This window comes from Podarcis vaucheri, assembly GCF_965113315.1.
Source record: "Podarcis vaucheri genome assembly, chromosome: 8".
NCBI lineage: Eukaryota > Metazoa > Chordata > Lepidosauria > Squamata > Lacertidae > Podarcis > Podarcis vaucheri.
In genome coordinates this window covers 12,400,335-12,428,064 of record NC_138766.1, presented here as the reverse complement: position 1 = coordinate 12,428,064, position 27,730 = coordinate 12,400,335, and the positions used below count along the sequence as shown (strand labels likewise).

The 27,730-nt window shown below is 44.5% G+C and overlaps 1 protein-coding gene across 3 annotated transcripts in view; it reads left to right on the top strand.

Moving 5' to 3' along the window:
- Nucleotides 1-27,730, top strand: part of CTNNAL1 (catenin alpha like 1) — a 66,872-nt gene that overhangs the window by 5,607 nt on the left and 33,535 nt on the right. For all 3 annotated transcript variants that reach the window (XM_082234277.1, XM_082234276.1, XM_082234278.1), the window contains exons 2-7: nt 17,979-18,168; nt 20,305-20,492; nt 21,091-21,210; nt 24,969-25,058; nt 25,861-26,031; nt 27,171-27,371. In XM_082234277.1, coding sequence (XP_082090403.1) covers nt 17,979-18,168; nt 20,305-20,492; nt 21,091-21,210; nt 24,969-25,058; nt 25,861-26,031; nt 27,171-27,371 — 960 coding nt within the window. The remainder of the gene's footprint in view (nt 1-17,978; nt 18,169-20,304; nt 20,493-21,090; nt 21,211-24,968; nt 25,059-25,860; nt 26,032-27,170; nt 27,372-27,730) is intronic.

The following is a 27,730-nucleotide window of genomic DNA, read 5'->3' as shown; positions in this document are numbered from 1 at the left end:
TTCGAGAACACTGTCCAACCATCTCATCCTCTGTCATCCCCTTCTCCTTATGCCCTCAATCTTTCCCAACGTCAGGGTCTTTTCCAGGGAGTCTTCTCTTCTCATGAGGTGGCCAGAGTATTGGAGCCTCAGCTTCAGGATCTGTCCTTCCAGTGAGCACTCAGGGCTGATTTCCTACCTCATACCAAACATGGTCCATTTAGCCTAGTATTGTCTGTCCTGACTGATTGCAGCTCCGCAGGGTCCCAGGAAGAGAGAAGATTTTCCATGACCTGCTACTGGATCCTTTTTTAAAACTGATGATTGAACCGGAGAGCCAGTGTGGTGTAGTGGTTAAGAGCGGTAGTCTCGTAATCTGGGGAACCAGGTTCGCGTCTCCGCTTCTCCACATGCAGCTGCTGGGTGACCTTGGGCCAGTCACACTTCTCTGAAGTCTCTCAGCCCCACTCACCTCACAGAGTGTTTGTTGTGGGGGAGGAAGGGAAAGGAGAATGTTAGCCGCTTTGAGACTCCTTAAAAGGGAGTGAAAGCGGGAATATCAAATCCAAACTCCTCCTCCTCCTCCTTCTTCTTCTTCTTCTTCTTCTTCTTCTTCTTCTTCTTCTTCTTCTTCTTCTTCTTCTTCTTCTGAGACTTTCTGCATGTGAAGCATGGGCTCAAGCACTTAGCTGGGCCCAGTGTCTCCCAGATACCTAGCTGTCTTTGATTGAAGTGGCAAGGCTGACTGCTTTCAGCTCAAAATCTTTCCCCAACTTATTTGTCACTGTTAGATATATAACAGTGTGTAGAATATTTTTCTCCCTCCACATCCAGGTGCTCCTCAATACGTTCAAAATTTACCATTTTCTTACAGAATATGTTGTTAAAGACCTTATGTGCATCCTGGTCCTCTTTTCTCTAAGTTACTATGTCAGCCTTCCTGCCTGTTATATCTGCTCCTAGATCTTTTCACAATATCACCGTTGTCATATTACTTCCCCTCCATCTGTTGCTGTGATCCTATCTCGCGCTTTGACTCTTGTTGCTGGCTTTTAATCCTTGGCTGCATCAGCTTCAAGTTTCTAGTCTTACCTTTAAGAATTTCCATTAGTAGATCTCTTCTCCCATCTCCACTTATTCCAAGGTATTTCCTCTAGAAATGACATAACTGCGGGATCTCCATCAAGTTTAGATTATGGTAGAATATGATCTTGGCAATATCAGCTGCCATGGGTGCATTAACACGACTTGATTCCTTTGCTGTGGTGATTATTTCTTACAAGCTATAATCAAAATCAGGGCTACAGTGCTGATTTTTCAAGGCATCTACCAGTTTGGGCATGAGAGGTTGAAAGGTCAGATATTCTAGGTGGAAACATTTCCACTAATGTATTTTTCAGTGGAAAGAAAAATCTCATTTCTAAAACTGCATTGTTTCACAGCGTTTATTGGAATATAATTGGATACAGTACCAGTAAGATTGGGCCATTTCAAAGTTGTACTTTAACTTGTTTCAGGTCACTATCCCTAGGAAGCAATTATGCATAGCTCTTTGGGTATGCTAAAATTACAACGTTAATAGCTTTCAGTGCCTTAATGATATTCCCCCACCGCCAAATTCAAACATTGCAAAGGAAGTATATGCTATTGAGCTGTCATGCATTTGGATATTCTTGGATATAAATATTCCAATAAAAAAAAATTCCAAGCAAAGAATTGAATTTGTTTGAATATATTCAAATAATAACTTCCAAGTAATAATTTTCAAGTAAAGCATTGAATTAAACTAGACTAAGTGCACTTTATGAATTTCCTCCCTATGATCAGATATTTCAGTTTAACTACTTTTGATAGGTAGAAGGGCTTTTGAGATCCATATACTGTACCTCATTACAGTGTACTTTTGCGTGTTTACTTACTACATGCATTACAACAGAAACATGCTGTACTGGATCACAGTTATATAGGGTATTCAGAAATGTTAAGATTTAAACATTTCCAGAAAAAACACACCCCACATCACTGGGACTCAGAATCGTGTATTCCCACCATGTATAGGAAGTTAAATGTGACCCGAGATACATACATGCAGATGATTTCTGATTTGTTTGATTTTAACTTTCCCTCCTCCCCTTTCGGGAGGTGGAAGGTCTGTGGAAATTAGGCAAAATGCAGAACTGTGCATAGGATCTAGGACAGGGGGAGGCAACCTAAGGCCCATGGGCCACAAGTGGCCCACAGGGGTCATTTAACCGGCCCCCGAGCTGCCCCCGAACCAAGCCGCCCACTCGGCGAGCCCCTGCGTGCTGTGCTAAACTGGCGCGGCACAGGGACTCGCTTGCACGGTGCCGGAAATCGCGTCTGCGCATGCTCAGATCCTGAAAACCATGTCTGCGTAGACGCCGGAAATCGCTGCTGCGCATGCTCATGTGCACGTGCGATCTAGCCCACAGAAGGATCTCCGCTGGAGTGAACTGACTCAGGCGAGGTAAACCTTGCCGACCCCTGACTAGGAGTTCAGGGTTCAAATCCCTACTTAGACCTGAAGCAGTCACTAACTCCCAGTACCACAAGGTTGTTGTTAGGATAAGAGGGGAGAAAGCCATGTACAGTGGTACCTCGGGTTAAGAACTTAATTCGTTCTGGAGGTCTGTTCTTAACCTGAAACTATTCTTAACCTGAAGCATCACTTTAGCTAATGGGGCCTCCTGTTTGCTGCCGTGCCGCCGGAGCACGATTTCTGTTCTCATCCTGAAGCAAAGTTCTTAACCCGGGGTACTATTTCTGGGTTAGCAGAGTCTGTAACCTGAAGCGTATGTAACCCGAGGTACCACTGTATAACCTTGGGCTTTTTGCAGGAGAGGTAGGTTTGAATAAATGCGGTGAAATAAAAGCTCCCATGTTCCTTCCTTCTGGGTGGAAGTTGTTTGCAGTTGAGCCTTGCAGCTGCAATTGCCTAGGATGGGGTTTTATCCCCTGGAAAAGAAAGCATTCTTGCAAGGTGTGAAGCTTCTGTTCACCTTAGGTTCCTACCTTATTGCAACCACAGGAATCCTCTTGTTGTTGATGGAGAGACAATCCCTGTCCCTGGGGGTAGTTTACAATGAACATTCCAAAGCATCAGTTACCCTTTCTAGGTATGCAAGAGGAATGTAGGAGAAACAGGAGATTTTACTGGGATCGGGGAGGGGAGGTTGCCTTTGTCAGGTATGTACAGGTTTTGTTGAGGTTTCTTTTTTCCTGGTATGATACAGTAGAGGAATTTAGCAAGTGGACTTAGCAATAATTGCTTTATTGTTAAAGAACCATACCTGAATCATTCTTTTGTCTGAATGGGGTTATTAGATGAACCAGTAGTTATAAGTAGCATTAATCGTGAGTTCGGTAAAACAAAGCTACTACAGAAACACAACAGGACATGAGGTTAAATGCTGGCAGCCTGCTTCTTGCAAAGCGGGGGCGGCGGGGGGGGGGAGAAAGGAGGTCTACAGAACAAGGCCACCTGGAGACACAGCCAAACCGGATACAGAAAAGGAGGCTGCTTCTCACAGCTGATAGTGATGGTGTAAACTGAAGTTTGAAATCAGATGAGGAGTGTGCATTCCCTTGCTCTCAGTAAAGAATATATAATAATAATAATAATAATTTATTATTTATACCCCGCCCATCTGGCTGAGTTTCCCCAGCCACTCTGGGCGGCTCCCAATCAAGTGTTAAAAACAGTACAGCATTAAATATTAAAAACTTCCCTGAACAGGGCTGCCTTCACATGTCTTTTAAAGATAGGATAGCTGCTTATTTCCTTCACATCTGAAGTGAGGGTGTTCCACAGGGTGGGCGCCACTACCGAGAAGGCCTTACTTCTCACAATGAGGGAACCGCCAGAAGGCCCTCGGCACTGGATCTCAGTGTCCGGGCTGAACAATGGGGGTGGAGACGCTCCTTCAGGTATACAGGACCCAGGCTGTTTAGGGCTTTAAAGGTCAGCACCAACACTTTGAATTGTGCTCGGAAACATACTGGGAGCCAATGCAGATCTCTCAGAACCGGTGTTATGTGGTCCCGGCGGCCACTCCCAGTCACCAGTCTAGCTGCCGCATTCTGGATTAATTGCAGTTTCCGGGTCACCTTCAAAGGTAGCCCCACGTAGAGCGCATTGCAGTAGTCCAAGCGGGAGATAACTAGAGCATGCACCACTCTGGCGAGACAGTCCGTGGGCAGGTAGGGTCTTAACAGTGCTTTGTGCCTGTTTGACTAGGGGATGTTCTAGAAGCAAAGATCACCAGTGTCGAAGCAATGATTCTTCAACATCAACTTTGTTGGACTGGTCATGTTGTACGAATGCCTGATTATCGTCTTCCTGAGCAACTACTCTATTCCAAACTTAAAAATGGAAAGCGTAATGCTGGTGGTCAACAAAAGAGGTTCAAAGACCCTCTCAAGGCAAATCTTTAAAAATGTGGTATAAAGACCGACAACTGGGAAACACTGGCCTGTGAGTGATTGGAGAAGAGCCTTTACCAAAGGTGTATTGGGTTTTGAAGACGCTTGAACTCAGGACGAAAGGGAGACATGCGCTAAGAGGAAGGCACGCTTGGCAAACCCTCACCTTGATCAACTCCCGCCCAGAAAGCTATGTCCCCACTGTAGAAGGACATGTGGATCCAGAACTGGCCTCCACAGTCACTTACGGACTCACTTTTAAAACCATGTTTATGGAAGACAATCTTACTCGGCTATGAGTGATCGCCAAAGAAGAAATAGGAAGATATTGCACGTATTCTGGGGGTTGCCAGCTTGGTCCCTACAGACACATAATGCCCACAGAGGCCTTCCTTCCCTGGCACCCTCAGAGCTTGAAAGATCTGAAGTATTGGTCCTGCTGTTGTTTTTGAGTCAAAGAATATGAGTCCACCACCCAAACACATTCATCATTTGATAAATGCCAAGTTGTGTTATGATGTTTATGAGCAGCCATTGCATTTTTTAAAAAAAGATATTTATTGAAATTTTACAGACAATAAAAAATTACAAGATTAAAAATAAAAAAATAAAAAAGAATAACAATAATAAAAGAGAAAGAGATACAAAAATACAAAGACAAAACACATAAAAAGTAAGAAAAAATTTAAAAAGAAATCAATATTTTCATGTCTTATATTTCATTTACTTGTTTCCTGACCTCCTCACACACCCCTTTTTTGTATTCCAGTTCACATAGTTAATTCAGCAAATCCTTACCCTCTATCATTTATCTTTACTCAATATCTTAACCTATTATAACTGTATATTTTAAACCATTATCAATCCATATTCACATATTCTTGTTAATCTTTTTACCAATACCGCTTATTTTCAATCCAACATCCCTTTAACATTCATTAATTTTACAGTATTTCTGCAAGTAGTCTTTAAATTTCTTCCAGTCTTCTTCCATATGAGCAGCCATTGTAAATCAATTCCCACAGATGACTCATCTTTCAACTCATCCCAAACATTTTCTCTCACTTTTGATAATCTGGGTAACAGCAAACAGCTCTGTATCTTGAGTGGTTTGATGTTCCCCTTGCTGTGCTCTGCGCTTAGATTAACGGAGCACTTCCTCGATTTTTAACATAGACTTAATCTATCAGGTATGCAGCTAAGTAACAGATTTAACTCTTGGTAATATTAATACCACTTGAAGAACTCTAGACGCGTGAGGTTGTATGAGGAAAGAGACACTTGGTAATAGAATGTCAAGGGTCAGTATACTAAGATGCGGTTAAAAAAGAAGCATTCAAAATCAGCATTATATATTCAGGGCGTTATTCATTAAAGTGAATGCCCTGGCCCCAAGATTCAGGCTAAATCATGGCAAAGTATGAAGTTTACTTCTGTGTGTGTGCGCAAGCATGAGGGAGAAAGAAAGAGAGACAATTTATGTTAGACTATAAATGATCTGTTAGACGTAGAATTGGAAATTTACATGTGCTATAATTATAAAGATGCCATTGTATTATAAAGATGCAAGCAGACTCTTTACAGTCTGCTTATTTGTTTAAATGGAGTGGTGATTTTCAAATTGCAATGTAGGGAAAAGTGAAATCATTTGGGAGTGGGGTCGTTTCCTCAGTTGGAGGATTAGTAATGGTGGACAAACTTTCTGAATTACAGTTTTGAAACTCTTTTCTTTATGTAATAGTGTGCAACTGCAGGATAGTGTTGAGTGGGTGGAGCTGTGGTCTAAACCACTGACCCTTTTGCCGATCGGTAGGTTGGCGGTTTGAATCCCCGCGACAGGGTGAGCTCCCGTTGCTCGGTCCCTGCTCCTGCCAACCTAGCAGTTCGAAAGCATGTCAGCGCAAGTAGATAAATAGGTACCATTCTGGCGGGAAGGTAAACGGTGTTTCTGTGCACTCTGGTTTCCGTCACAGTGTCCCGTTGCACCAGAAGCGGTTTAGTCATGCTGGCAACATTACCTGGAAAGCTGTCTGTGGACAAACGCCGGCTCCCTCGGCCAGTAAAGCGAGATGAGCGCCGCAACCCCATAGTCACCTTTGACTGGACTTAACCATCCAGCGGTCCTTTACCTTTTACCTTAGTGTTGAGTACCTTTGATTAGCAGCAAAACACGGGCGGTTGCCAGGAGTTTCTCTGCATTTTGCAGATAAACCGTTCAGAACCTGATAGACTGTACATTTTATGGGAGTTCTGACCCCCCACAGGGGCCTGTAAATGGGAAATACCTGAATTGGGGTTGCATGTTTGGATTGGATATGAAGCACTGGCTGAGCAAAGGGATTGGAGAGCTAATATGGTGTGGTGTGTCTTTGACTGGATTTACCGTATTTTTCGCTCTATAACACGCACCCGACCATAACACGCACGTAGTTTTTGGAGGAGGAAAACAAGAAAAAAAATATTCTAAACGAAACAGTGGATGTATTATTTTTGTGGTTAATGTTGTGGCCACAGACATGTGATCGGATGGTGAGTTTGGGGTAGCCTAATGCAAAAATCCTGAGGATCCATGTGGATCCATGCTTTGTAACCACGTTTTTGCACCACTGCGGCCCCAGTGGGTGCATGATTTTTTTGGTGCAAGATGTAGCCATGGACATGCTATGTGATCTGATGGTGAATTTGGGGTGACCCAGTGCAAAAATCCTGAGGATCCATGTGGATCTGTGCTTTGTAACCACGTTTTAAGTGGGGAGGACAGGAAAAGCACTCAAAGGACAAGGAGCACGCGTGGGGTGGATAGAGAACAATGCTGCTAATAATGCAGAAGAGGGGTTTAAGGGGAGAAGAAGCACGTGTGGGGTGGATGGAGAAGGATGCTGCTAACAATGAAGAAGAGGGGTATAAGGGGAGAAGGCTCCTCTCCTTTCCCGCTTTGCTCCTTTAAAGCAAGCAGGCTCTCTGTCCCTCTCTCCTCCCCACTCAGCGGCTCTTCTCCCGCTTTGCTGTTTCAAAGTGAGCCACGGAGGAGGGAAGGAAGGGGAACCATGGATCCTCTGCTCACGACTGCAGCAGATCCCACCCCACCCCCCGCCATCCGTAGGCATTCCCTCCATAACACGCACAGACATTTCCCCTTACTTTGTGTTATGGTGCAAAAAATACGGTAAATTTCCAATCCTCCATCATGTTTGTGGGTGACCTCAGCCCAGCCTCCCCCAATCTGCTGCCCTCCAGATGTTTTGAACTCCCATCAGCCCCAGCGCACCCATTGTACAGGAGCTGTAGTCCAAAATATCTGAAGGGTACCAGGTTCCAGTAGGCTGCCTTTGCCAGATCACATGCTCTCAGCCTAATCTGAGAATAATTGTGAGAATAAAAGAGGGGACCGTGTGTACCATAATAAATGCCATTTATAAGCAGGTTTTCATGTATAAATATATTTACGCCTTATAAAAAGAAAAGAAAAAATCTTTTTTCTCCCTGGCCTTGTATTTTTCATGAACGTAACAAAATTTTGTCACAGCCCTGAAATAAATATGTCATTGGAATAGTTTTAGCTTTACTTCATGTGCAGCTGTGTTATGATTTAGACACAGTTGCTGTCGTTTTTTTTAAAAAAGGGATATAAAGCAACTTCATGTGTAAACCAGTATCTGAGATCTGGTTGTTCCGAATTTCCCCCTTTTTGAAGACATTACATGATTTAGAGATATCACCGATCTATTCTCAGCTTTTAAAAACGTTTTGTTCCTAGCAGAGCCTGGGTTATTTAGCAGTTGGTCAGAAAACAGGCATTCTGGTTTGGTATCATTTCCTCCTGGGCGCATGTGATAAGCTCTTGTCTGCTGTTCCAGAAATGGGAAGAGCTATGTTCTGTGTCATAATTTTGGCTGAGTGCCTGGAGGGGCAATGAGTGGTCTGCATATGTGAGGTTTAATTCTGTAAACTACCTTAAAGTTGGTTTTATTATTCCCTGGTGAGTAGCGGGAGGCCTGGGCGTGAGAATGTGGAGCAGATGGTTTATTCTGCCTGCCCTGTGTGAAAGAAACATTTCCAGCCCCTTTCTCTTGAGTGTATTGCTCTGCTTCTTCAACTTTGGCTAGTAGGTGATTTTCGAAGGATTTGGTTGATTTTTGAGAAGCGGCTTTTGCCTCACGGCACAAACACACAATGGCTGAATAAGAGGCCAGAAATTTAGTATCAGTTACCAGGAGGGCATATAAACAAACAAACAAACAAACACGACACTTTTATTTATGTTATGTACTGAGTTGAATAGGATCCAAAATGCAGCAGTCTGATCGGTCCTAGAACAATAGGATTCAGAATGCAACAGCAGTCTGATTGGTCCAAGAACAATAGGATTCAGAATGCAGCAGTCTGATTGGTCCACAGGAGCCACCCAATCCAGCTCCAGGTGGAAGTGAATCCACAACCTGATTGGCCTGATCCGCAACCTGGAATTAGCCAATCACGTGGGGCCCATTGTGTAAATAATGTATATAAAGCAGACACTCTGGGGGAACTTCCATTCCTCCTCACCACTATGAGCTGAATAAAGACCATGAAATCCACTCTCTCGACTCCAAGTATATTTCAATTTACATGTCATTAGAATGGGAGACTCTTAATTTCAGGGTTCTGGGTTCGAGTCCCACTTTGGACCAAAGATTCCTGCATTGCAGGGAGTTGGACTAAATGACCCTCGTGCTCCCTTCAAACTCTATGATTCTGTGAACCGCAGGTGAAAGTGAACAAACTATACTGTGGACATTCAGTGGAGATACCCATAGGGTCGTAAATCCCAGAGCTTAAAATAGCCAGTTGCTTTGTTTTCCCTTTGCCATGTTTTGGACGCACCAGGGCTCTTCAAGAAAATGCATAATTCTGGGTTTCTTTTAGGATGAAGGTCTTTTGTTATGTGCTGCAGTGGCTGAATCAGGGGGACGGGGACCAGGGGGAGGGGAGTTTCTGCTCCTAATTATCATCTTGCCTCCTGAGTTTAATTTTGTCGTTGTCTTTCCCCATTAGCTCTGCAGCTCAAGGCTTTGGCTGGCAACAGACTGTTTAACACACTTGTCAGTTTGAATGTTTCCTTTGGGCTTCCCAGAGTCGTGCTAATTTCGCTCTGTTGGCGGTTCTTAATTGTGTGAGCAGCGGCAGAACAACTGAAGAGTCACCCCTCGAATGTGCTCTCATCTGGCTGATACAATGATGCACCCGTACAGCAGAATCGTTGCTAATGGTTGTGATAACTAAAAGCACTGATTAGCAAGTTCCATTCATCTCAAAAGAGAATTAGAAGAGTTTCTAATTAGGGTTGAAGTGTTTAGAGCTGGAGGTGAAATGTTTGAAATCAGGATGGGGCAACTTGAGCAACGCTGGCAGTGCAATCCTATATAGTCCTGTACTCAGAAGTAAGTCACGTTTAATTCAGTGGGGCTGTGGTCTAAACCACTGAGCCTCTTGGGCTTGCCGATCAGAAGGTCGGCAGTTCGAATCCCCGCAACCGGGTGAGGTCCTGTTGCTCTGTCCCAGCTTCTGCCAACCTAAGCAGTTTGAAAGCACACCAGTGCAAGTAGATAAATAGGTACCACTGTGTCGGGAAGGTAAATGGTGTTTCCATGCGCTCTGGTTTCCGTCATGGTGTTCCGTTGCACCAGAAGCAGTTTTGTCATGCTGGCCACTTGACATGGAAAGCTGTCTGTGGACAAACGCTGGCTCCCTCGGCCTGAAAGTGAGATGAGCGCCGCAACCCCATAGTCACCTTTGACCGGACTTAGCTGTCCAGGGGTCCTTTACCTTTACTCCCACAGATAAGTGGGCATAGGATTGCAGTCTAAGAGTCCTGTCAGAAATGTATCCTGGGTAGAACCACAATAATGCGCTACTTTTTAGTCCCATAAAATTAATAAGCTGTGCTGTCACTGTCACAAACATTTTGTTTATTACGGTTCTCCCTTCAAGGGCCTTGCAGTAGGCTGGTATGGCCTTCCATCTAGGAAGATCTTAAGGCCAGACCTGTTTAACTGCCTTCTAACCATTCTCCAAAACACAAGTATATCTTGTGGACTAGAAACTTCAGTAATTAAAAAACCCCCGATGTTTACATTCCTAGAAATGTTGGACTCCATAAACCACATGCTGCCTGCAGCTATATGAGATCATGCGCAGGACGCAGGAGGCGTAAAGATCATTGCAAAAAAACAACCCTGAATTGGTCTGTAACAAATTTTAATAGCTTGCCTACTTGCTCTGAAACAAATGTTAACGTGGCCTAACTAGATATTTGTTGCAAAGAATAAGCGCTTTTTTTAAAAAAAAATAAAACCCATAAAGTTCAGTAGATTTTTTAATTTTTAATTTAATTTAATTTATTTTTTGTCTTTGGCTTATCGCCAAAGAGAATTTCCTCCTTGTCCCTGTGATCTGGGGCAGGGGTATTGAATAACGTGAAGATAAGTTAATTTGTGCCTGCACAGACTTGCCCACGCTTGAGAGGCAACCTAATTATTCTTGCTTGATTTTGGAAAGGTTCATTAAACCTTACCACGAACAAGATATCTCAGGGCAGCTGCTGTTGTATCTGACACCTTCCTGGATTTCTTAAAGCCTTCAGTTCATCTTTATGGCTTCATGCTTCCTGTGGCGACGGAAGGACACACAGTTCTGTATCCCCATGTCCACTCTGCTGTACAATGTCATAAATGTTTGGTTGCTCCTCTCTCTCCTCTTTCTGTAATGTGAACACCAGCCACCAGCGCTTGTCAACATTTGGCCTATTAGCAGTGCCATTCCTCAGCATGTTTACTCAGAGGTCGGCCCATTGAGTTCAGTGAGACTTACTCTCCTTAAGAGTAAACCAAGAGCACAATCCATTGGGAAGCAATGCCATTGAAATCAATGGGAACAGAGCAGCACTGAATTCTTGGGCTGCCTCCATACATTTTAGTAGTGTTTGTTCAGGAGAGAAAGCCCGGGAATTGTACTCTGAAGATCACAGCCTCCTCTCTTTCCTTATTTCTAGAAAGGAATTAGGCTTCCCACAATTTACTTCAGTGTAAGTTCAACCACAGAGCCTAGGGCTTGCCAATCAGAAGGTTGGCGGTTCGAATCCCCGCGACGGGGTGAGCTCCCGTTGCTCGGTCCCTGCTCCTGCCAACCTAGCAGTTCAAAAGCACGTCAAAGTGCAAGTAGATAAATAGGTACCACTCAGGCTGGAAGGTAAATGGTGTTTCTGTGCACTGCTCTGATTCGCCAGAAGCGGCTTAGTCATGCTGGCCACATAATCAGGAAGCTGTATGCTGGCTCCCTTGGCCAGTAAAGTGAGATGAGCGCCGCAACCCCAGAGTTTTCCGCGACTGGACCTAATGGTCAGGGGTCCCTTTACCTTTACCTAAGTTCAACCAGCTTTTGTGTGTGTGTAAAATAAAGCCAGCTACATTTACTACAGGGATTGGCAACTATTTTTTGGTCAGTAGGCACCTTTGGAATTTTGAGAAAGGGCCATTGGCGCGCACATGTGCTCAGAAGAAGCAAGCACGAACTGAACATGAAGAGCAAACAGTCTCTCTTCATTGTGGAAGGAACATCTCCAAAACTCACATTTCCAGCATATTCACACACTTGTCTCAGTGACGTCTCGCTGGCTTGGTCATGTCCACAGAATGGAAGATGGCAGGATCCCCAAGGGAAAGCAGGCTTCTGGCGCCAGGCCTGCTGGCAGACTAACTCTGTGTTACAAAGATGTCTGCATACGTGACATGAGGGCAACATCAACTTTGCTGTATTGGAATCCCTTGCAGACGATTGCAGTGCCTGCAGACAGGCAGTCAAGTCCTGTATCCATCGCAGTGACCAGGGGAGGAAGGACTGCTGGGAGGAGCACAGAGGGAAGAAACGCCATGGTGCATCTGCAGCAGCAAAACCGGACGCCTTCCTCTGCCCCAGCTGCAACAAAACATGTCTCCCGTATCGGTCTCTACAACCACAGCAGGAGCTGCAATTATCCAAAAAATTTACTTTACCCCTCGAAGGTGCACTCTTCCATTGTCTCCTGAGACAGACCAATTGTTGTTTAGACATTTAGTCGTGTCCAACTCTTCGTGACCCCATGGACCAGAGCACGCCAGGCACTCCTGTCTTCCACTGCCTCCCGCAGTTTGGTCAGACTCATGTTAGTAGCCTCAAGAACACTGTCCAATCATCTTGTCCTCTGTCGTCCCCTTCTCCTTGTGTCCTCCATTTTTCCCAACATCAGGGTCCTTTCCAGAGAGTCTTCTCTTCTCATGAGGTGGCCAGAGTATTGGAGCCTCAGCTTCAGGATCTGTCCTTCCAGTGAGCACTCAGGGCTGATTTCTTTAAGAATGGAGAGGTTTGATCTTCTTGCAGTCCAAGAGTCTCCTCCAGCACCATAATTCACAAGCATCAATTTTTCGGCGATCAGCCTTCTTTATGGTCCAGCTCTTACTTCCATACATCACTACTGGGAAAACCATAGCTTTAACTATATGGACCTTTGTTGGCAAGGTGATGTCTCTGCTTAGACATCACCTCAACTCAGAGAAGCTATGAGCTATGCCATGCAGGGCCACCCAAGATGGACAAGTCATAGTGGAGAGTTTCACCAAATGTGATCCACCTGGAGCAGGAACCGGCAAGCCACTCCAGTATCCCTGCCAAGAAAACTCCATGGACAAAGACAGACAGACCAATACCAACCTATTTACCAAGATCCTCCATGGGCACTTAGTTACTAGTGGGCAAAATAATGCCTGGACAAAATGATTCTTTGTTGGCAACCCCTGTATTGCTGTAAGCAAGTTTTAATACGTCTCTGTTTTCATGCAAGCCCCAGCATTAAGGTAAAAAGCAACGTTCATTTGCACAGCAACTGATTGGGTGCAAGGAACCCACTGCAATGAAATCTAATTTACAATTAATATACATTTCAGATTTGCATTCTTCTGACAAGGCAGTGAATATTTTTGCCATGATTGGGAAGTGGGAGTAGCGCTGCCTGTTGGAGGGAACCATATGTCATGAGCTGGGCCCTGAATTCCTAATGTTTACTGTTCATTTACTCTCCTTTCAACTTCTTCCCTCTCCTGAGATGCTTTGTGAAGTTGTGAATTCAGGACTTACATAGGACTTTCCTTATGTAGGTAAGGAATCCCAGGTGAAATCTTTTCTGTTGAAAGATACTCCAACCTAAACATGTGCTTGCAAGTGAATTGTGAAGTCAGGCCAACATGGTGTAATTTGACATAATTCTGTCATGTGACGTCCTAGTATGAAACTGAGATGAAGCAAAAGCCTGTGATTTTTAAGGGGTTCTTTTACTTATTTTTAACTCACTTTAAGCTTGGATTCAGCATTTGATTATGCACACGGGGTATTAAGATGTTGTGTTTTTTTCTAGGACAGTCTATGTAAACTGGTATGCTATTATTATTATTATTATTATTATTATTATTATTATTATTATTATTGGTTTGGATAGGTTTGCCAGCAGGCTTCAGCCAAGTAAGCTTAAAGGTAGATCTCGTATTCAGAGGCAGTACACATCTAATTCCCAGATGATGGAGGCAAGACAGGACTGCTTGGCCTCTGTTTGAAGACAGGAATGCTGGACCAGATAGAGCCAGATCTAGTATTTATTTTTCGGTTCTTATCGCCATCTCCTGCAATTTGGCAGTTTTAGGCCTCGTGGTCTGAATGAGGAAAAAGGAACACAGAAGAGAAAATAAATGAATAAAGAGAAGCACTGGGAACACACACCTGCTCATTTCTTGCTGGAGAGTTAAACAAGAATTGAGGAGGAACCTGGGTGGCTGGTGAGATACTAGTCCATGGCCTGGCATCCTTTCAAATCACCTCATGAATGGAGGAGAGGGGGAGGGCACAACATGCAAACCCATTTTTAAGAAGCAACTGGCCACCAGTAAGCCAAATGGGGTGACCCAGTACCAAATAGAAACACATTCAGTGCAAGCAAATGTACCCTTGTTTCTTTCGTTGACTGTTGCTCTAGGATCACATCTTAGGGCTAGATTTAGTTGATGCAGAAGGAAACATGCAATCTCTTGTCCGAACAAGATTCAGAGGTGTGGCGTTGCTGTTTTTTTTTAAAAAAAAAGATTGTTAATCTGTTTACATAATGTATTCAGGAGTGGGGAGTCAAACAAACGTTTTACTGAGATCGCAGACCGGTGTATCACTTCAGATTGCGTATGGGGGCTCATAAGTTTGAAGGACTTGCAATTAGAAATGAGTAAACCCCTTCATTGGGGCCAATGGTTCCACCATATTCTGTCTCTTGACAAACTCACTTCCTACATGGCATGCAGTCAGGTGTGTTTTTGTACGGAGGAGCATTTAGTCATGTTAATCGCCATGCGCAGCCTGAAATGGTACAGCCCAGACACAGGTTTTCCACCTCAGTAAGAAACTAGGCCTAATGGATCAATCAATAAGATTGCCAATCTTATACCTGCTCTTCCTTCAAGGAAATTTGAGCAGCATCCTGCTTTGCTTCAACCTGACCCATCTGACTGAATTGCCTCTGTACTGTGTGCCTAGAGAACATAAGAAGAGTAGAGAAAGAAAATATCCGCCTGGGGATAGCAGCCATCGATAGCCTTGTCCTCCATGAATTAGCCTAACCCTCTTTCAAAGACATTGAAGTTGTTGGCTACCAATGCCTCTTGAGAGAGCAAATTCCATCGTTTCAGAACACACTCTATTTTATACAGTGGCATTCCTATCTTCCTTGACCCTTGGCCATGCTGGCTGAAGCTAATGGGGGGTCCGGCAACTTCTGGAGAGCCAGAAATCCCTCACCCCAGCTTTACATCATGATATGAATGTGAAGGGACACAGGTGGCGCTGTGGTCTAAACCACAGAGCCTAGGGCTTGCCAATCAGAAGGTTGGTGGTTCGAATCCCCGCAATGGAGTGAGATCCTGTTGTTCGGTCCCAGTTCCTGCCAACCTAGCAGTTTGAAAGCATGTCAGAGTGCAAGTAGATAAATAGGTACCACTCCGGCGGGAAGGTAAACTGTGTTTCCGTGTGCTGCTCTGGTTCACCAGAAGCGGCTTAGTCATGCTGGCCACATGACCCGGAAGCTGTCTGCGGACAAACGCCGGCTCCCTTGGCCTATAGAGTGAGATGAGCGCCGCAACCCCAGAGTCATCCGCGACTGGACCTAACGGTCAGGGGTACCTTTACCTTATGAATGTGAAGTAGCCTGAGGTTGATGTGAGCTTCAGAAGACTAGTGGTTATCCAAGGATAGCTGATCACGTAAACATCATATGAGGTTCTACCACTCTGTTGCCTCCTGCCAAAGAAAGAGGAGATTTATTTAGGAAAAAACTTGCCCATTAACGATAGCATGCGTAACAAATAAGCTACTGGAAACAAAACAAAAAAATGACACTGAAACATTGAGATAGAGATTATTAGAAGCCGTTAATTCATGATGAATATTCATCTGGAATTGTGTGAACTTTATTTGGTTTGCACCCATAAATGCTTTGCTTATACTTTTATATACTGTTGGTTTTTAACAGATTAAATTATTTTAGCTTTCAGGTAATAAACGTAACCCATGGGTGCAAATATAAATAGAGATCAGGTGTTATTCTTGTTGCATTAAGCTAAAATATTGTGTTAGAAGGGTTCCAGTTATAGTTTTAATCCCAGGAGTGTAGCTTATGCAAGGGGTTTTTGTCTAGGAAAATGTGTGATACCTACATGCAGACTGTAGCATACAAGAGTTGTGCAGCCCTCTTTTTCACTGCCTTGGGAAGCCACGATTGCCTGCAACTCCCCAGAGTTTGTGTCACTTGCACACAAAATGTTTACACATTATTTTAATAGGGGAAAGGGGTTGACACATGAAGTAGCCCTTAGTTTTCAGGTGTAAAAAGCCACTGCATTGCTTTAATCGTGGTACAGTGAGCTCACGCACATTTAACTTGTGCATATTTAGCTTTACACACTTGGCAAAAAAATTAAAATTAAAGGGGAGGCAGAAAGGGAAGCGGGCACCCGGAAGAAAAGACTTTGGCAATCCCACGCGCTGTTGCACCCAATGTGTTTCGACCATACACAATTTAGGTGTGAACGTAACCTCTGCGTAGGTTGAGGACTTCGTGTGCTTGAAAGACACATCGTGTACATTCTGGAAGAATAGCTATGTTAGGCCCAGTTCATACATTTCCTGGGCCAATGACTCCCTTCACAAGGAGGAATAAGTGTATGTTCTCCCTCTGACATACACCTAATGTCAAATGTCAAGTCTAAGTTGTGAAAACTGTGTGCATGCATGCCTGATCTTTTTTTGGGGGGTGGGGAGACATAATCTGAATTTGGCCTCCATATGGACCATCAACATCATGAATTATATTACTTGTGTTCTAGAGGCATACCTAGGCACCCTTGGCATGGAGCTGTATCAGCACATGCACCTGTTTCTTGTGCCCTTGGCAGTTGCTGGCTCTCTCTTGTCTTCCTTCGCGATTCTTGAGTGCTACTGTGCTTCTTGTGCCCTTGGTGGGGGCCACCCTAAACAACCCCTAGATGCGCCTCTGGTGTCGCTAAGCCAACCTGCTACCAGTCAGTATTAGGCCACTTTCTAAGTTCCCAAAACATTTGTTGTGGCACGGTCTAAAATCTTACTTCATCAAATGATGATTAATTTGATTACAGTGGTACCTCGGGTTACATACGTTTCAGGTTACAGACTCTGCTAACCCAGAAATAGTGAAAATAAAAAAATTCCTTCCAGTAGCACCTTAAAGACCAACTAAGTTAGTTCTTGGTATGAGCTTTCGTGTGCATGCACACGAAAGCTCATACCAAGAACTAACTTAGTTGGTCTTTAAGGTGCTACTGGAAGGAATTTTTTTATTTTGACTATGGCAGACCAACATGACTACCTATCTGTAACCAGGATGAGAACAGAAATCGTGCTCCGGCGGCGCAGCAGCAGCAGGAGGCCCCATTAGCTAAAGTAGTGCTTCAGGTTAAGAACAGTTTCAGGTTAAGTACAGACCTCCGGAGCGAATTAAGTACTTAACCCGAGGTACCACTGTACTTAACCACCATTCACCGTAACGTCCTAGGGTGGGTTGCAGTGATTTTAACAATACAATACAGTGGTACCTCTAGATGCGAACGGGATCCATTCCGGAGCCCCGTTCACATCTAGAAGCAAACGTAACCAGCGACAGCATGTCTGCGCACACGCAAGCAGCGAAACCCGGAAGTAACGCGCTCCGTTACTTCCAGGTTGCCGCAGAGCGCAACTCAAACTCGCTCATCCCGAAGCACATTCAACCCGAGGTATGACTGTATTTAAAAACAGTTTAAAACATCACAGTCACACAGCTAGGGTGCGTCCCAAAAAAATAAATATCTCTCAGGTAAATATAGTTTTTATGTTCCTTCCCCCCCCCCCATCTATTATTGTTTTGAGTTGAGCTTCTCAAGACATGCTGACACACTGTTTAATGTGTAATTTTAACTGATAGATGTTTTTGCTTTCAGATAACCACCCTCATTAACCATAAAGATAAGCCAAAGAAGTCAGACAAGACTTTGAGAGCGGTCCAGCAAGTGGGCCAAGCCGTAAAACTGGCTGTTGGGAGATTTGTCATGGTAGGCGAAGCTATAGCCAATGAAAACCAAGAGCTGAAAGAGGAAATGAAGGTTGCTTGCACTGAAGCAAAGCAAGCAGGTAAGTGGGTATTTATAGAGCATCAGAGGCTTGCCATCATCTCTGCCGTGAGAACCCCAGAAAATGCTTCCTTCTTCCAGCTGCTAAAGATAGCTTGAGAGGTGGTGATTAAAGCCATTGGGTGTTGATTTGGTCTGCAGGGAAGAATTGCAATTTTTTTTGTATTTGGAGCAGCGCTCATATCTCCCTACTGGGATTTCTTCTAGCTAGGATGTCTACTTTTTTGCTGAAATTGTACTAACTCCTTCTGTTGATTACTGGCATATAGCCAGTTGGGTAAAGTGAAGCATTAACCTGGAGAAATTGTGGAATGACCCAGCTCCTCAGGAATAATCCTTATGTCATTATGTAAAATAGAGACTGTGGTAATGATTGCGTTGGCTCATTGGAGAATCCTCTGCGGCTTCTGGAAGGAAGTCGCAGGTGTCTAGGCACCTAAATTGGGGGTGACTGCATTTTGTACTCTCTAAATGATGATGTAAAAAGATGGCCAGTCAGAGAGTGAAGCACTAGAGAATAAAAAAGTTTGCCAACAGCCCCCCCCCAAAAAAAATCTTGCCCCAGGGGCGTGGCTATAAAATGATAACTTGAGACCTCTGCCCGCATAACAGCCTTGCAATAAACACCCCTTCTGATGATTAAAAAGATAGAAATAGAACATTTGCTGATATTATTATTACTATTATTATTGCTATTATTATATTGAATTTGTTAGTCACTTGATCTTGCCCAGGGCAACCCAAAGTGACTTACAACCAAACAAATAAGCAGACAAAAAGAAAGCTCCACATAAATCAATTAAAACCAAGAGGAAAAAGAAATACATTTAAAACATCCTCCCCACTTCTAAAAGCCCACAGATAGTTACAAGGCCAAGGCCTGGTTATAGAGGAAAGCTTTTGCCTGGCATGCTTCCAGGACCTGAGAAAATAATGGAGGAAACCCTAGTTTTATACTGTAAAACAATAGAAAAAGAAGGAGGCGTTATTGAGCCTCACTTCATCAATAATAAAAACAGAACGGCACCTTATTCTTCCAAACATCCCTTCCCAGGGATTTTCAAACTGATGCAGAATGAAACTTTGCAAAAGAACTAGCTGCTCAGTTCCAGAGTTTTAAAATAGAATTGATGGAAACCGGGAAACAACTAGTTCAGCTCGTAAGAAGAATTTTTATTTTATTTTATTTTTTTACAAACAGGCACTTGGGACTGAAGATACTGCAAAAGTGGTGTTAGAAGTAGAGTTGGTACCTGACAGTACTGTCAAAAAATTGAAAAGAGAGAAGCAAGTAATAAAATACCAACTGGGGGAGGCAGAAAACGTAGTCTTCATCATGATGACAGATGAAAATGAATGATGGGTTGAATTAGAAAACAGAGAAATACCCGGTTTCCCAATATACATGCTTGCATTGTGGAAGGAAAAACTAATAACATTTCCAATGACTTAAGAGGGTCCATCTATCCCCTGGTCTTAAGTGTGGAGAACGAGAAAAGAAAAAAATGTCGCCGTTTGTTTCACCTTTTAAACCCCTTGCTTTTCACACAGATCTCCCGCCCCCAATCCAAACAGGCATTGTGAATATGTCCTTCTGGAAAACAAGGGGTTGTACAGTCTGTGAGACTATACTGCGGTATCGGAATAGGAATACAAAGACAAATTTCAGGGGGTGCTCTCTGTGACGGCTTAATTATCATCATTCGAGCATTAGAGTGATTTGGGAGTGGGCTGGGAATCATAGGGGATGAGGAGATTTGCATTTCCTTCGGCAGTTATTTGTCCCTAGACCTTTAGCGCTGTTGATTTAAGACGGTGTACACTCCTCAATACAGCCGTACCTTGGTTTTCGAACAGCCTAGTTCTCAAACATTTTGGCTTGCAAACAGTCAAAACCCAGAAGTGACTGTTCCAGTTTTCGAACGTTCTTTTGGAAGCTGAACGTCCGGTGGGCCTTCCACAGCTTCTGATTGGCTGCAGGAGCTTCCTGCAGCCAACCAGAAGCCGCGCTTTGGAAGTTGAACACTTTGGAAGTTGAACGGACTTCCGGAATGGATTCCGTTCGACTTCCAAGCTACGACTGTACTCAAAATAGCTCTGAATCTGTTTTAATTGCGGTACTTTGCTTAATTTGTAGGTGAGACGATAGCACAGCTTACAGATGTAGCTACCATGGACCATCCAGAATCTGATGGCCAGATAACAATTTTCTCGGACAAAACAGGAGTGGTAAAAGCTGCAAGACTGTTGCTTTCTTCAGTGACTAAAGTGTTGGTGTTGGCCGACAGAATAGTTATTAAGCAAATTATAACTTCTAGAAACAAGGTATTCAAGGTTTTCTGAATATGGGCACTTCATGCTTGCGTGACTGAACGAGTTGAGTGAGAATGAGGCTTTGTATAGGACTGATAGCATTCCCTTTTATAGATTTTTCAAAGCTAAATGCTTTAAAATGCTGTTGATTTCAATGGGAGCTAGTTAAATAAATTGGACACAGATGTACAGACGGTGACCGTTTTGCGCAGGGGTTCCATTCCTGGTTCCCTCGTGCATTAGCAGAGTGCACTTTATACCTGTATTTGACTGTATCAATTATGTATTAGCCGTTTTTTGAGCAATAATAACCACCTCCTTAATATGTAACTGCTACACAGCAAACCACAGAATTGGATTTCTTGGTGCTACAATAGGAATAAATGAACATAAATGACCAGATAGGTTGGGAGTTGAGCTACATGTTGGAATCAAAAGATGAGAGGAGACTTGCAATAGGAATAACTGACATGAGTTGGGTGGCCAATTAACATAAGAAAATATTTCTTGCGTCTAAAATGCAAAACTAAATGTTTCAGAGATATTTTTTTCTCTTTACCAGTGATATTATAGGTATGTCATTGATAGCTTTCTTAAATTTGTTTGGTAGGTCCTTGTAACAATGGAACAGCTAGAAAGAGTGAGTAGTTTTCAGGAATTTGTGCAAATATTCAGTCAGTTTGGAAATGAAATGGTGGAGTTTGCCCATCTAACTGGAGACCGACAAAACGTAAGTATTGCGAGAAAGCCTGCTGCCCTGTGGTTTAAAAAAGTAAATAAATGAAGTATATTTAAGCAAAGTACTGTGTTTTTCCCCTGCCTGCTTCCATAGGAGAGGAACAGTCATCTGTTCTGCCACATTAAAAACCTCACACTTGCTATTTAATAACTTAGTGGCTGTATTTGAATATCCATTTCTCAGCATATGAGCTTTATGTACCTACACACAGTGTTTCACTGCTCCCTTTATGCTGGAGGGACAAGAAGCCAGGAAGATTCAGTCAATCATAGCTTCCTTTATTCCCAAGCTGCCAGCATGCCTGAAAGCCATTAACCATAGTTTGCTGGGCTAGATGTAATGAGAAGCTATAGTTGGCTGCAGGTTCCTGGCTTGCTTTCCTGCTCGACTGAAGGTAGGAGTGAAGCAGCAGTGTGTGGGTGCAGGTAGTTCATCCATACCTTAGCTTACTAAGCGAAGAGTTCATCATCTGAACACCGGCCATTGAATGTAATAATAATAATTTATTATTTGTTCCCCGCCCATCTGCCTGAGTTTCCCCAGCCACTCTGGGCAGCTTCCAACAAAGATTAAAAATACATTAAAATGTCACAGATTAAAAACTTCCCTGAACAGGGCTGCCATCAGATGTCTTCTAAATGTTAGGTAGTTGTTTATCTCTTTGACATCTGATGGGAGGGCGTTCCACAGGGCGGGCGCCACTACCGAGAAGGCCCTCTGTCTGGTTCCCTGTAACCTCACTTCTCGCAGTGAGGGAATCGCCAGAAGGCCCTCGGCGCTGGACCTCAGCGTCCGGGCAGAACGATGGGGGTGGAGACGCTCCTTCAGGTATACCGGGCCAAGGCCGTTTAGGGCTTTAAAGGTCAACACCAGCACTTTGAATTGTGCTCGGAAACGTGCTGGGAGCCAATGTAGGTCTTTCAATGTTACGTGGTCTTGGCGGCCGCCCCCAGTCACCAGTCTAGCTGCCGCAGTGTAGGCTACTTTGCACAGATGGGCAACGTATTGGGTATCTTAAGGCATAAAGCTCATTAGGAACATTGAGATTTCATTTGGCTGTCATTGGCTGAGAGCTAAGTGCAGCCTTCACAACTGGTGCCCTCTCTCTGGGGCTGACAGGAGTTGCGGTTCAAAATAGTTGGCGGGCGCCATGTGGGTGAAGCCTGCTAAATGGAACGGTCAGGTTCATAGGCAGTATACCTCTGAGTGGCAGGTGGCCGAGACAAATAGTTGGGGAAGGTAGTTTCTGCTTCCGTGTCCTGCATGCGTATATCCTAGAGGCATCTGGCTTGATATTTTTAGAAACAGGATGTGGCCTGGATGGACCTTGGATCTGATCTAGCAAGGGGGTTCATACATTCCTACAACCATTTTTGGCAAGGGATATCTGTGTATGAAGTGGACTTCTTTAGAATGAGACAAGCTGGTGAACCAGCCTTGAAATGGAACGAGAGGTGTGAGTCGCCCAGATCACATAGACATGAATGAAAACAGCTCCAGCGTACTCTAGGACAGTGTTTCCCAACCTTTTTTGGGCAAAGGCACACTTGTTTGATGAAAAAAATCTCGAGGCACACCACCATTACAGCCCCGTGACGTCAGCGCGCAGCGTCACGCCGGGAGGGACGCACGAAAGTGTAAGTTTCAATTTTTTTCCCTCCCCTCCTGTGTAAAGGGGAATGCACTCTGCTAAGTAAAGGCACTTGCCACAGCAGCGTCAACGTCACAGCACCCACCGGCACCCAAGAGAGAAGGGGTCTCAGCAGCCCTTTTGCCAGGAAGAGGAGCAAGAACGAGAGGAGGAGGAGGAAGAGGAAGAGAGTCCCCCCCAAAAAAACATTCTCCTTTTGATCTTCCTTATTTGCAATTCCTCATTGCAAAACAGCGGTTGATATACAGCTGATTTTTTTGTTATTACAGTCCCCACCCCCTCACCTAGAAAAACACCACCTGTCAATTTATTATTATTATTATTATTATTATTATTATTATTATTATTATTATTATTCCACGCCACTCTGGGAGGCTGAAGCCCTTTAAGGCTTCCTTCTGTCCACTCTCTGTGAATTACCTGCCCGGAGCGGGTTTCTGGGGGGGGGCTGCTGCCGGTGTCCTCCCCGTCGAGTCTCGCCTTGCCCGGCGCGTGGCGGCCGCCCTTTCCCACACTCTGCTGGCTGCGCTGCCAAGCCCCGCGGCTCGGCCTGTCAGCGTTACCGGGCTCGGCGGGCAGTAATTCCCGAAGAAAGCCGGCGGCGCTTGAAGAGCTGGCAAGCCCCCATTTGCATGTCTGTTTTCCGCAGCCCTTGGAGAGGATTAAGTTCCCTCCTTCCTGCCGGGGAACCTCCAAGCTTTGGGGGTGGGGGGGGGAGGCAGCAAAGCGAGGCAGGGAGGAGAGCGCGGCTTGGCTGGGTGAGCTTTGGCAGGGGCAGGGAATGAGAGCCGCGAGGCGGGCGCTGCGGACGGAAGCGCTGCCCGCCGAGCTCGCAGGCAGCCAGGCAGGCAGACGGCGAGAGCCCCGCGCTGGGCGGCCTCTCCTCGCCGCCGCCGCCCCGCCTCTCGCCGCCCGACTCGCCCGCCTCCCTCCCACGGAGGTAGGCTGGTGTGCTGTGGGAGGGAGGCAGGCGAGTCGGGCGGCGAGCACACGCGGGGCGGCGAGCGAGCTCCCTCCCACATCCCATCGCCGCTCGCTTCGGCCGGCCTACTGGGCTGTCGCATGCGCGAGGTTTTCGCGCCTTCCTCCAGTAGGCCGGCCGAAGCGAGCGGCGATGGGATGTGGGAGGGAGCTCGCTCGCCGCCCCGCCCCGCCTCTCGCCGCCCGACTCGCCCGCCTCCCTCCCATGGAACACAAGGCAACGGTTGGGAAACACTGCTCTAGGCGACCTTAATAAGGAAATCAAACTATTTGTGCTCCAATTACGGAGGGTGACTTTACATAATCAAAGACCCATGTGGGTTTGTTTCCATTATCTGGATTCCATATTTGTCTTTGATTGCTGGTAATAGATCCCACGTGGATTGCTAGTTCACAATAAACAGTGGAAGCCACAACTTGGCAGGATTCCTATATCACGGGATCGGCCTAGCAGCAATTTCCTTCAACCTCCCTGCCTCTTGATCACCTAGTACAGTGGTACCTCGGGTTACATACACTTCAGGTTACAGACTCCGCTAACCCAGAAATAGTGCTTCAGGCTAAGAACTTTGCTTCAGGATAAGAACAGAAATCGTGCTCCTGTGGCAGCAGGAGGCCCCATTAGCTTCAAGTGGTGCTTCAGGTTAAGAACAGTTTCAGGTTAAGAACGGACCTCCGGAACGAATTAAATACTTAACCTGAGGTACCACTGTATTACCTTAATCTATCAGATGCTTTCAGGTGTCAGAGATATGGGATCTATCTCAGATGAGTTAATTTACAGGGTTAAGCTGGTTTAACAGTTATCCTCTCACCACAGATAGCCTAGCCTGTGAGAGGGCTGGGGATCTCTAATACAGGATTAACACTTCACCAGACTACAGTTCTCTGGGTGCTGGGCTGGATAGCCACAACAGTTAATCTACACTAAAAACTATGTAGGTTGATAGTGTAGATATATATGAAGCCTGCAAACAGATAATAGAGTTCAGCTGTAATGTTTAATTCCACCCGAATTTTACAGAAAAGCTGTCCAGATACCTCGTCATTAGATAAGGAAGCAGCTAAGCTCTTTGATTGGCTATCCACCAAGAGTGTTTTCATTTTCTTCCCTTAGGATCTGAAAGACGAAAAGAAAAAGGCCAAGATGGCAGCGGCAAGGGCTATTCTCGAGAAATGTACCATGATGCTTCTCACTGCTTCCAAGGTAACTCGTTTACACATGTGACATTAGCAGAGCAAAGCCAACGCATAAGGAGGCTAGAGGGCTTTCCAAAAGGCAGTGTTGACAAATGCAATGGCTGACTAATTGGTGGGATTGATAAGCAGCCTTGACTGTTTTGCTTGAGGGAAGGAGGCAGAGCATAGAGAGAGTCTTCCCTGCAGCAGAAGCTGATTTAGGGCAGTGCCTCTGGTTCCCCTGTGCCGGGAGCTGAGCTGGGCCGGGGGGCACAGGGTGCCACAAATCTTAAAGGTGTAGTTCACACGTAGAATTGGAGGCGAGAGGCTGGAAGGCGCAGAATTTTGGCCTTGCACAGGGCGCTGCTGAAATTTGAAAGGCCAAAGTCTGCCCCTGCCTGCAGACTGCACAGAGATGCCTGGATAATACCTGAAGGAGCGTCTCCACGCCCATCATTCCGCCCGGATGCTGAGGTCCAGCACCGAGGGCCTTCTGGTGGTTCCCTCATTGCGAGAAGCAAAGCTACAGAGAACCAGGCAGAGGGCCTTCTCGGTAGTGGCGCCCGCCCTGTGGAACGCCCTCCCATCAGATGTCAAAGCGATAAACAACTACCTGACATTCAGAAGACATCTTAAGGACATGAGGGAAGTTTTTAACGTGTGACATTTTTGTGTATTTTTGGTCTCTGTGGAAGCCACCCAGAGTGGCTGGGGAAACACAGCCAGATGGACGAGGTACAAATAATATATTATTATTATTATTATTATTATTATTATTATTATTATTATTATTATTATTATTATTGTTATTTTCAACCTTTATTTCCAAGACCTGTTTAAGACATCCTGACTGTGAATCAGCACGTGTAAACAAAGGAGCCGTGTTCCACAGGATGAGACTAGCTTTGGAGCAGGTAATAGAGATTGTAACAGACTCTCGACCCAGTGGAGAGAATGAACCAGGCCCTGTGAGCATCTATACTGGCATCAAGGAATTCAAGGTAAGGACAAAATAGTGAGGGTTTTTTTTGTTTTTGTTTTGAGAGTGTGGCTTAAATCCCTAGGTGGAGACACATGAGCAGAAAACCACCTTCTGTATACTTGGATTGAAGGGCAATAGAGGTTTCCAGGGGGAAACAGGAGGCACTCTTTCATGGAATTACACTGGTACTAAGGGCCCTTTATATATTAAGGAACTCTGCGTGTAGAAGTAAAATGAATGCTGTTCAGTTTCAAATACCAGATAACTGGCAGTAGGTGCCAGAGTTTTGTCTGCCTTTCGTGCAAAAACAATTCGAAAAAAATAACCCAAGAACACTGGTAAATATTTAAGGTCCCCAACCCTAATCTGCGGGTTGCCATCTGATTGGATTTTATTCTGACCCTGATCTGATTTTAGGATGTATTTTAATTGATTGTCTGATTTTATGTTAATGTGTTATATATTTGATGTTAGCCGCTCTGAGCCTGGTTTTGGCCAGGAAGGGCGGGGTATAAATAAAAATAAAAATTACTACTACTACTACTACTACTACTACTACTATTAGTTTCTGCTGTGAATGATATTACTGAAGGTGTTCTGAGTTAATTTAAAGACAAATCCAATTTGAGAGGCTTTTGTACAGTGGTACCTCAGGCTACATACGCTTCAGGTTACAGACTCCGCTAACCCAGAAATAGTGCTTCAGGTTAAGAACTTTGCTTCAGGATGAGAACAGAAATCGTGCTCCGGCGGCACAGCGGCAGCAGGATTTCACTGGTGTTATACACCATCTGTACATCGTTTTCATTATATTTCCTTTAAAGCACTGCAGGCAGTGAAATTTATTTCCTCTTTCCATAATTTCCCTCAATCTTCTAATTGTATATTATGACCAATATCTTAAGCCTAGTACAGTGGTACCTCGGGTTAAGTACTTAATTCGTTCCGGAGGTCCATACTTAACCTGAAACTGTTCTTAACCTGAAGCACTATTTCTGGGTTAGCGGAGTCTGTAACCTGAAGCGTATGTAACCTGAAGTGTATGTAATCCGAGATACCACTGTACTTGGTTCACAGCTCTTAACCATTACAGTACACTTGTTAGTCTTCTATGATTTTTTGAGGTGTCTTCATGGTTCTCCTCGCCCTGTTTCACAGAATAAGGTGGAAGGATTGCGGGAGAATCTTTATCTTCTGTCAAAGGAAAATCTTCGGGCAATGCTCCGTGTTGTCCTTGAGCACACAGAGGACTTTACTGATTCTGCTTATACTAGCCACGAGAACAGAGAGCGCATCTTGGAACTGTCCAAGCAAGCAAAGATGGAACTGGAGCAGCTGGTGTCAGCGTGGATGTATGCTGTAAGATTTTTTCTTTCCCCCCCTAGCATTGCTGATTCATTTACGTTTGCTTCAAAAGAAATACACTTCAAGGGTAATTTGCAGAGAACAGCTTATTTGATAACCCTAATAACATCCCATTACAATATTGCAAACATCATAAGTTAATTATAATCCTTGCCGTTGGTTTTTTGAAACGTCGTTTTGTTTAGTTGTGTTTTGCAGTCGTTTACAAAACCAGATATAAACACACACTAATAATTGGAGATGCACAGATACACACACACACAACACACACACCTCTCACTGTTGGCTAATATAGAAAAATACACTTGTATTGGACATATTTATTTGTCCTCTGGAGTCTGATTAACCTTTCC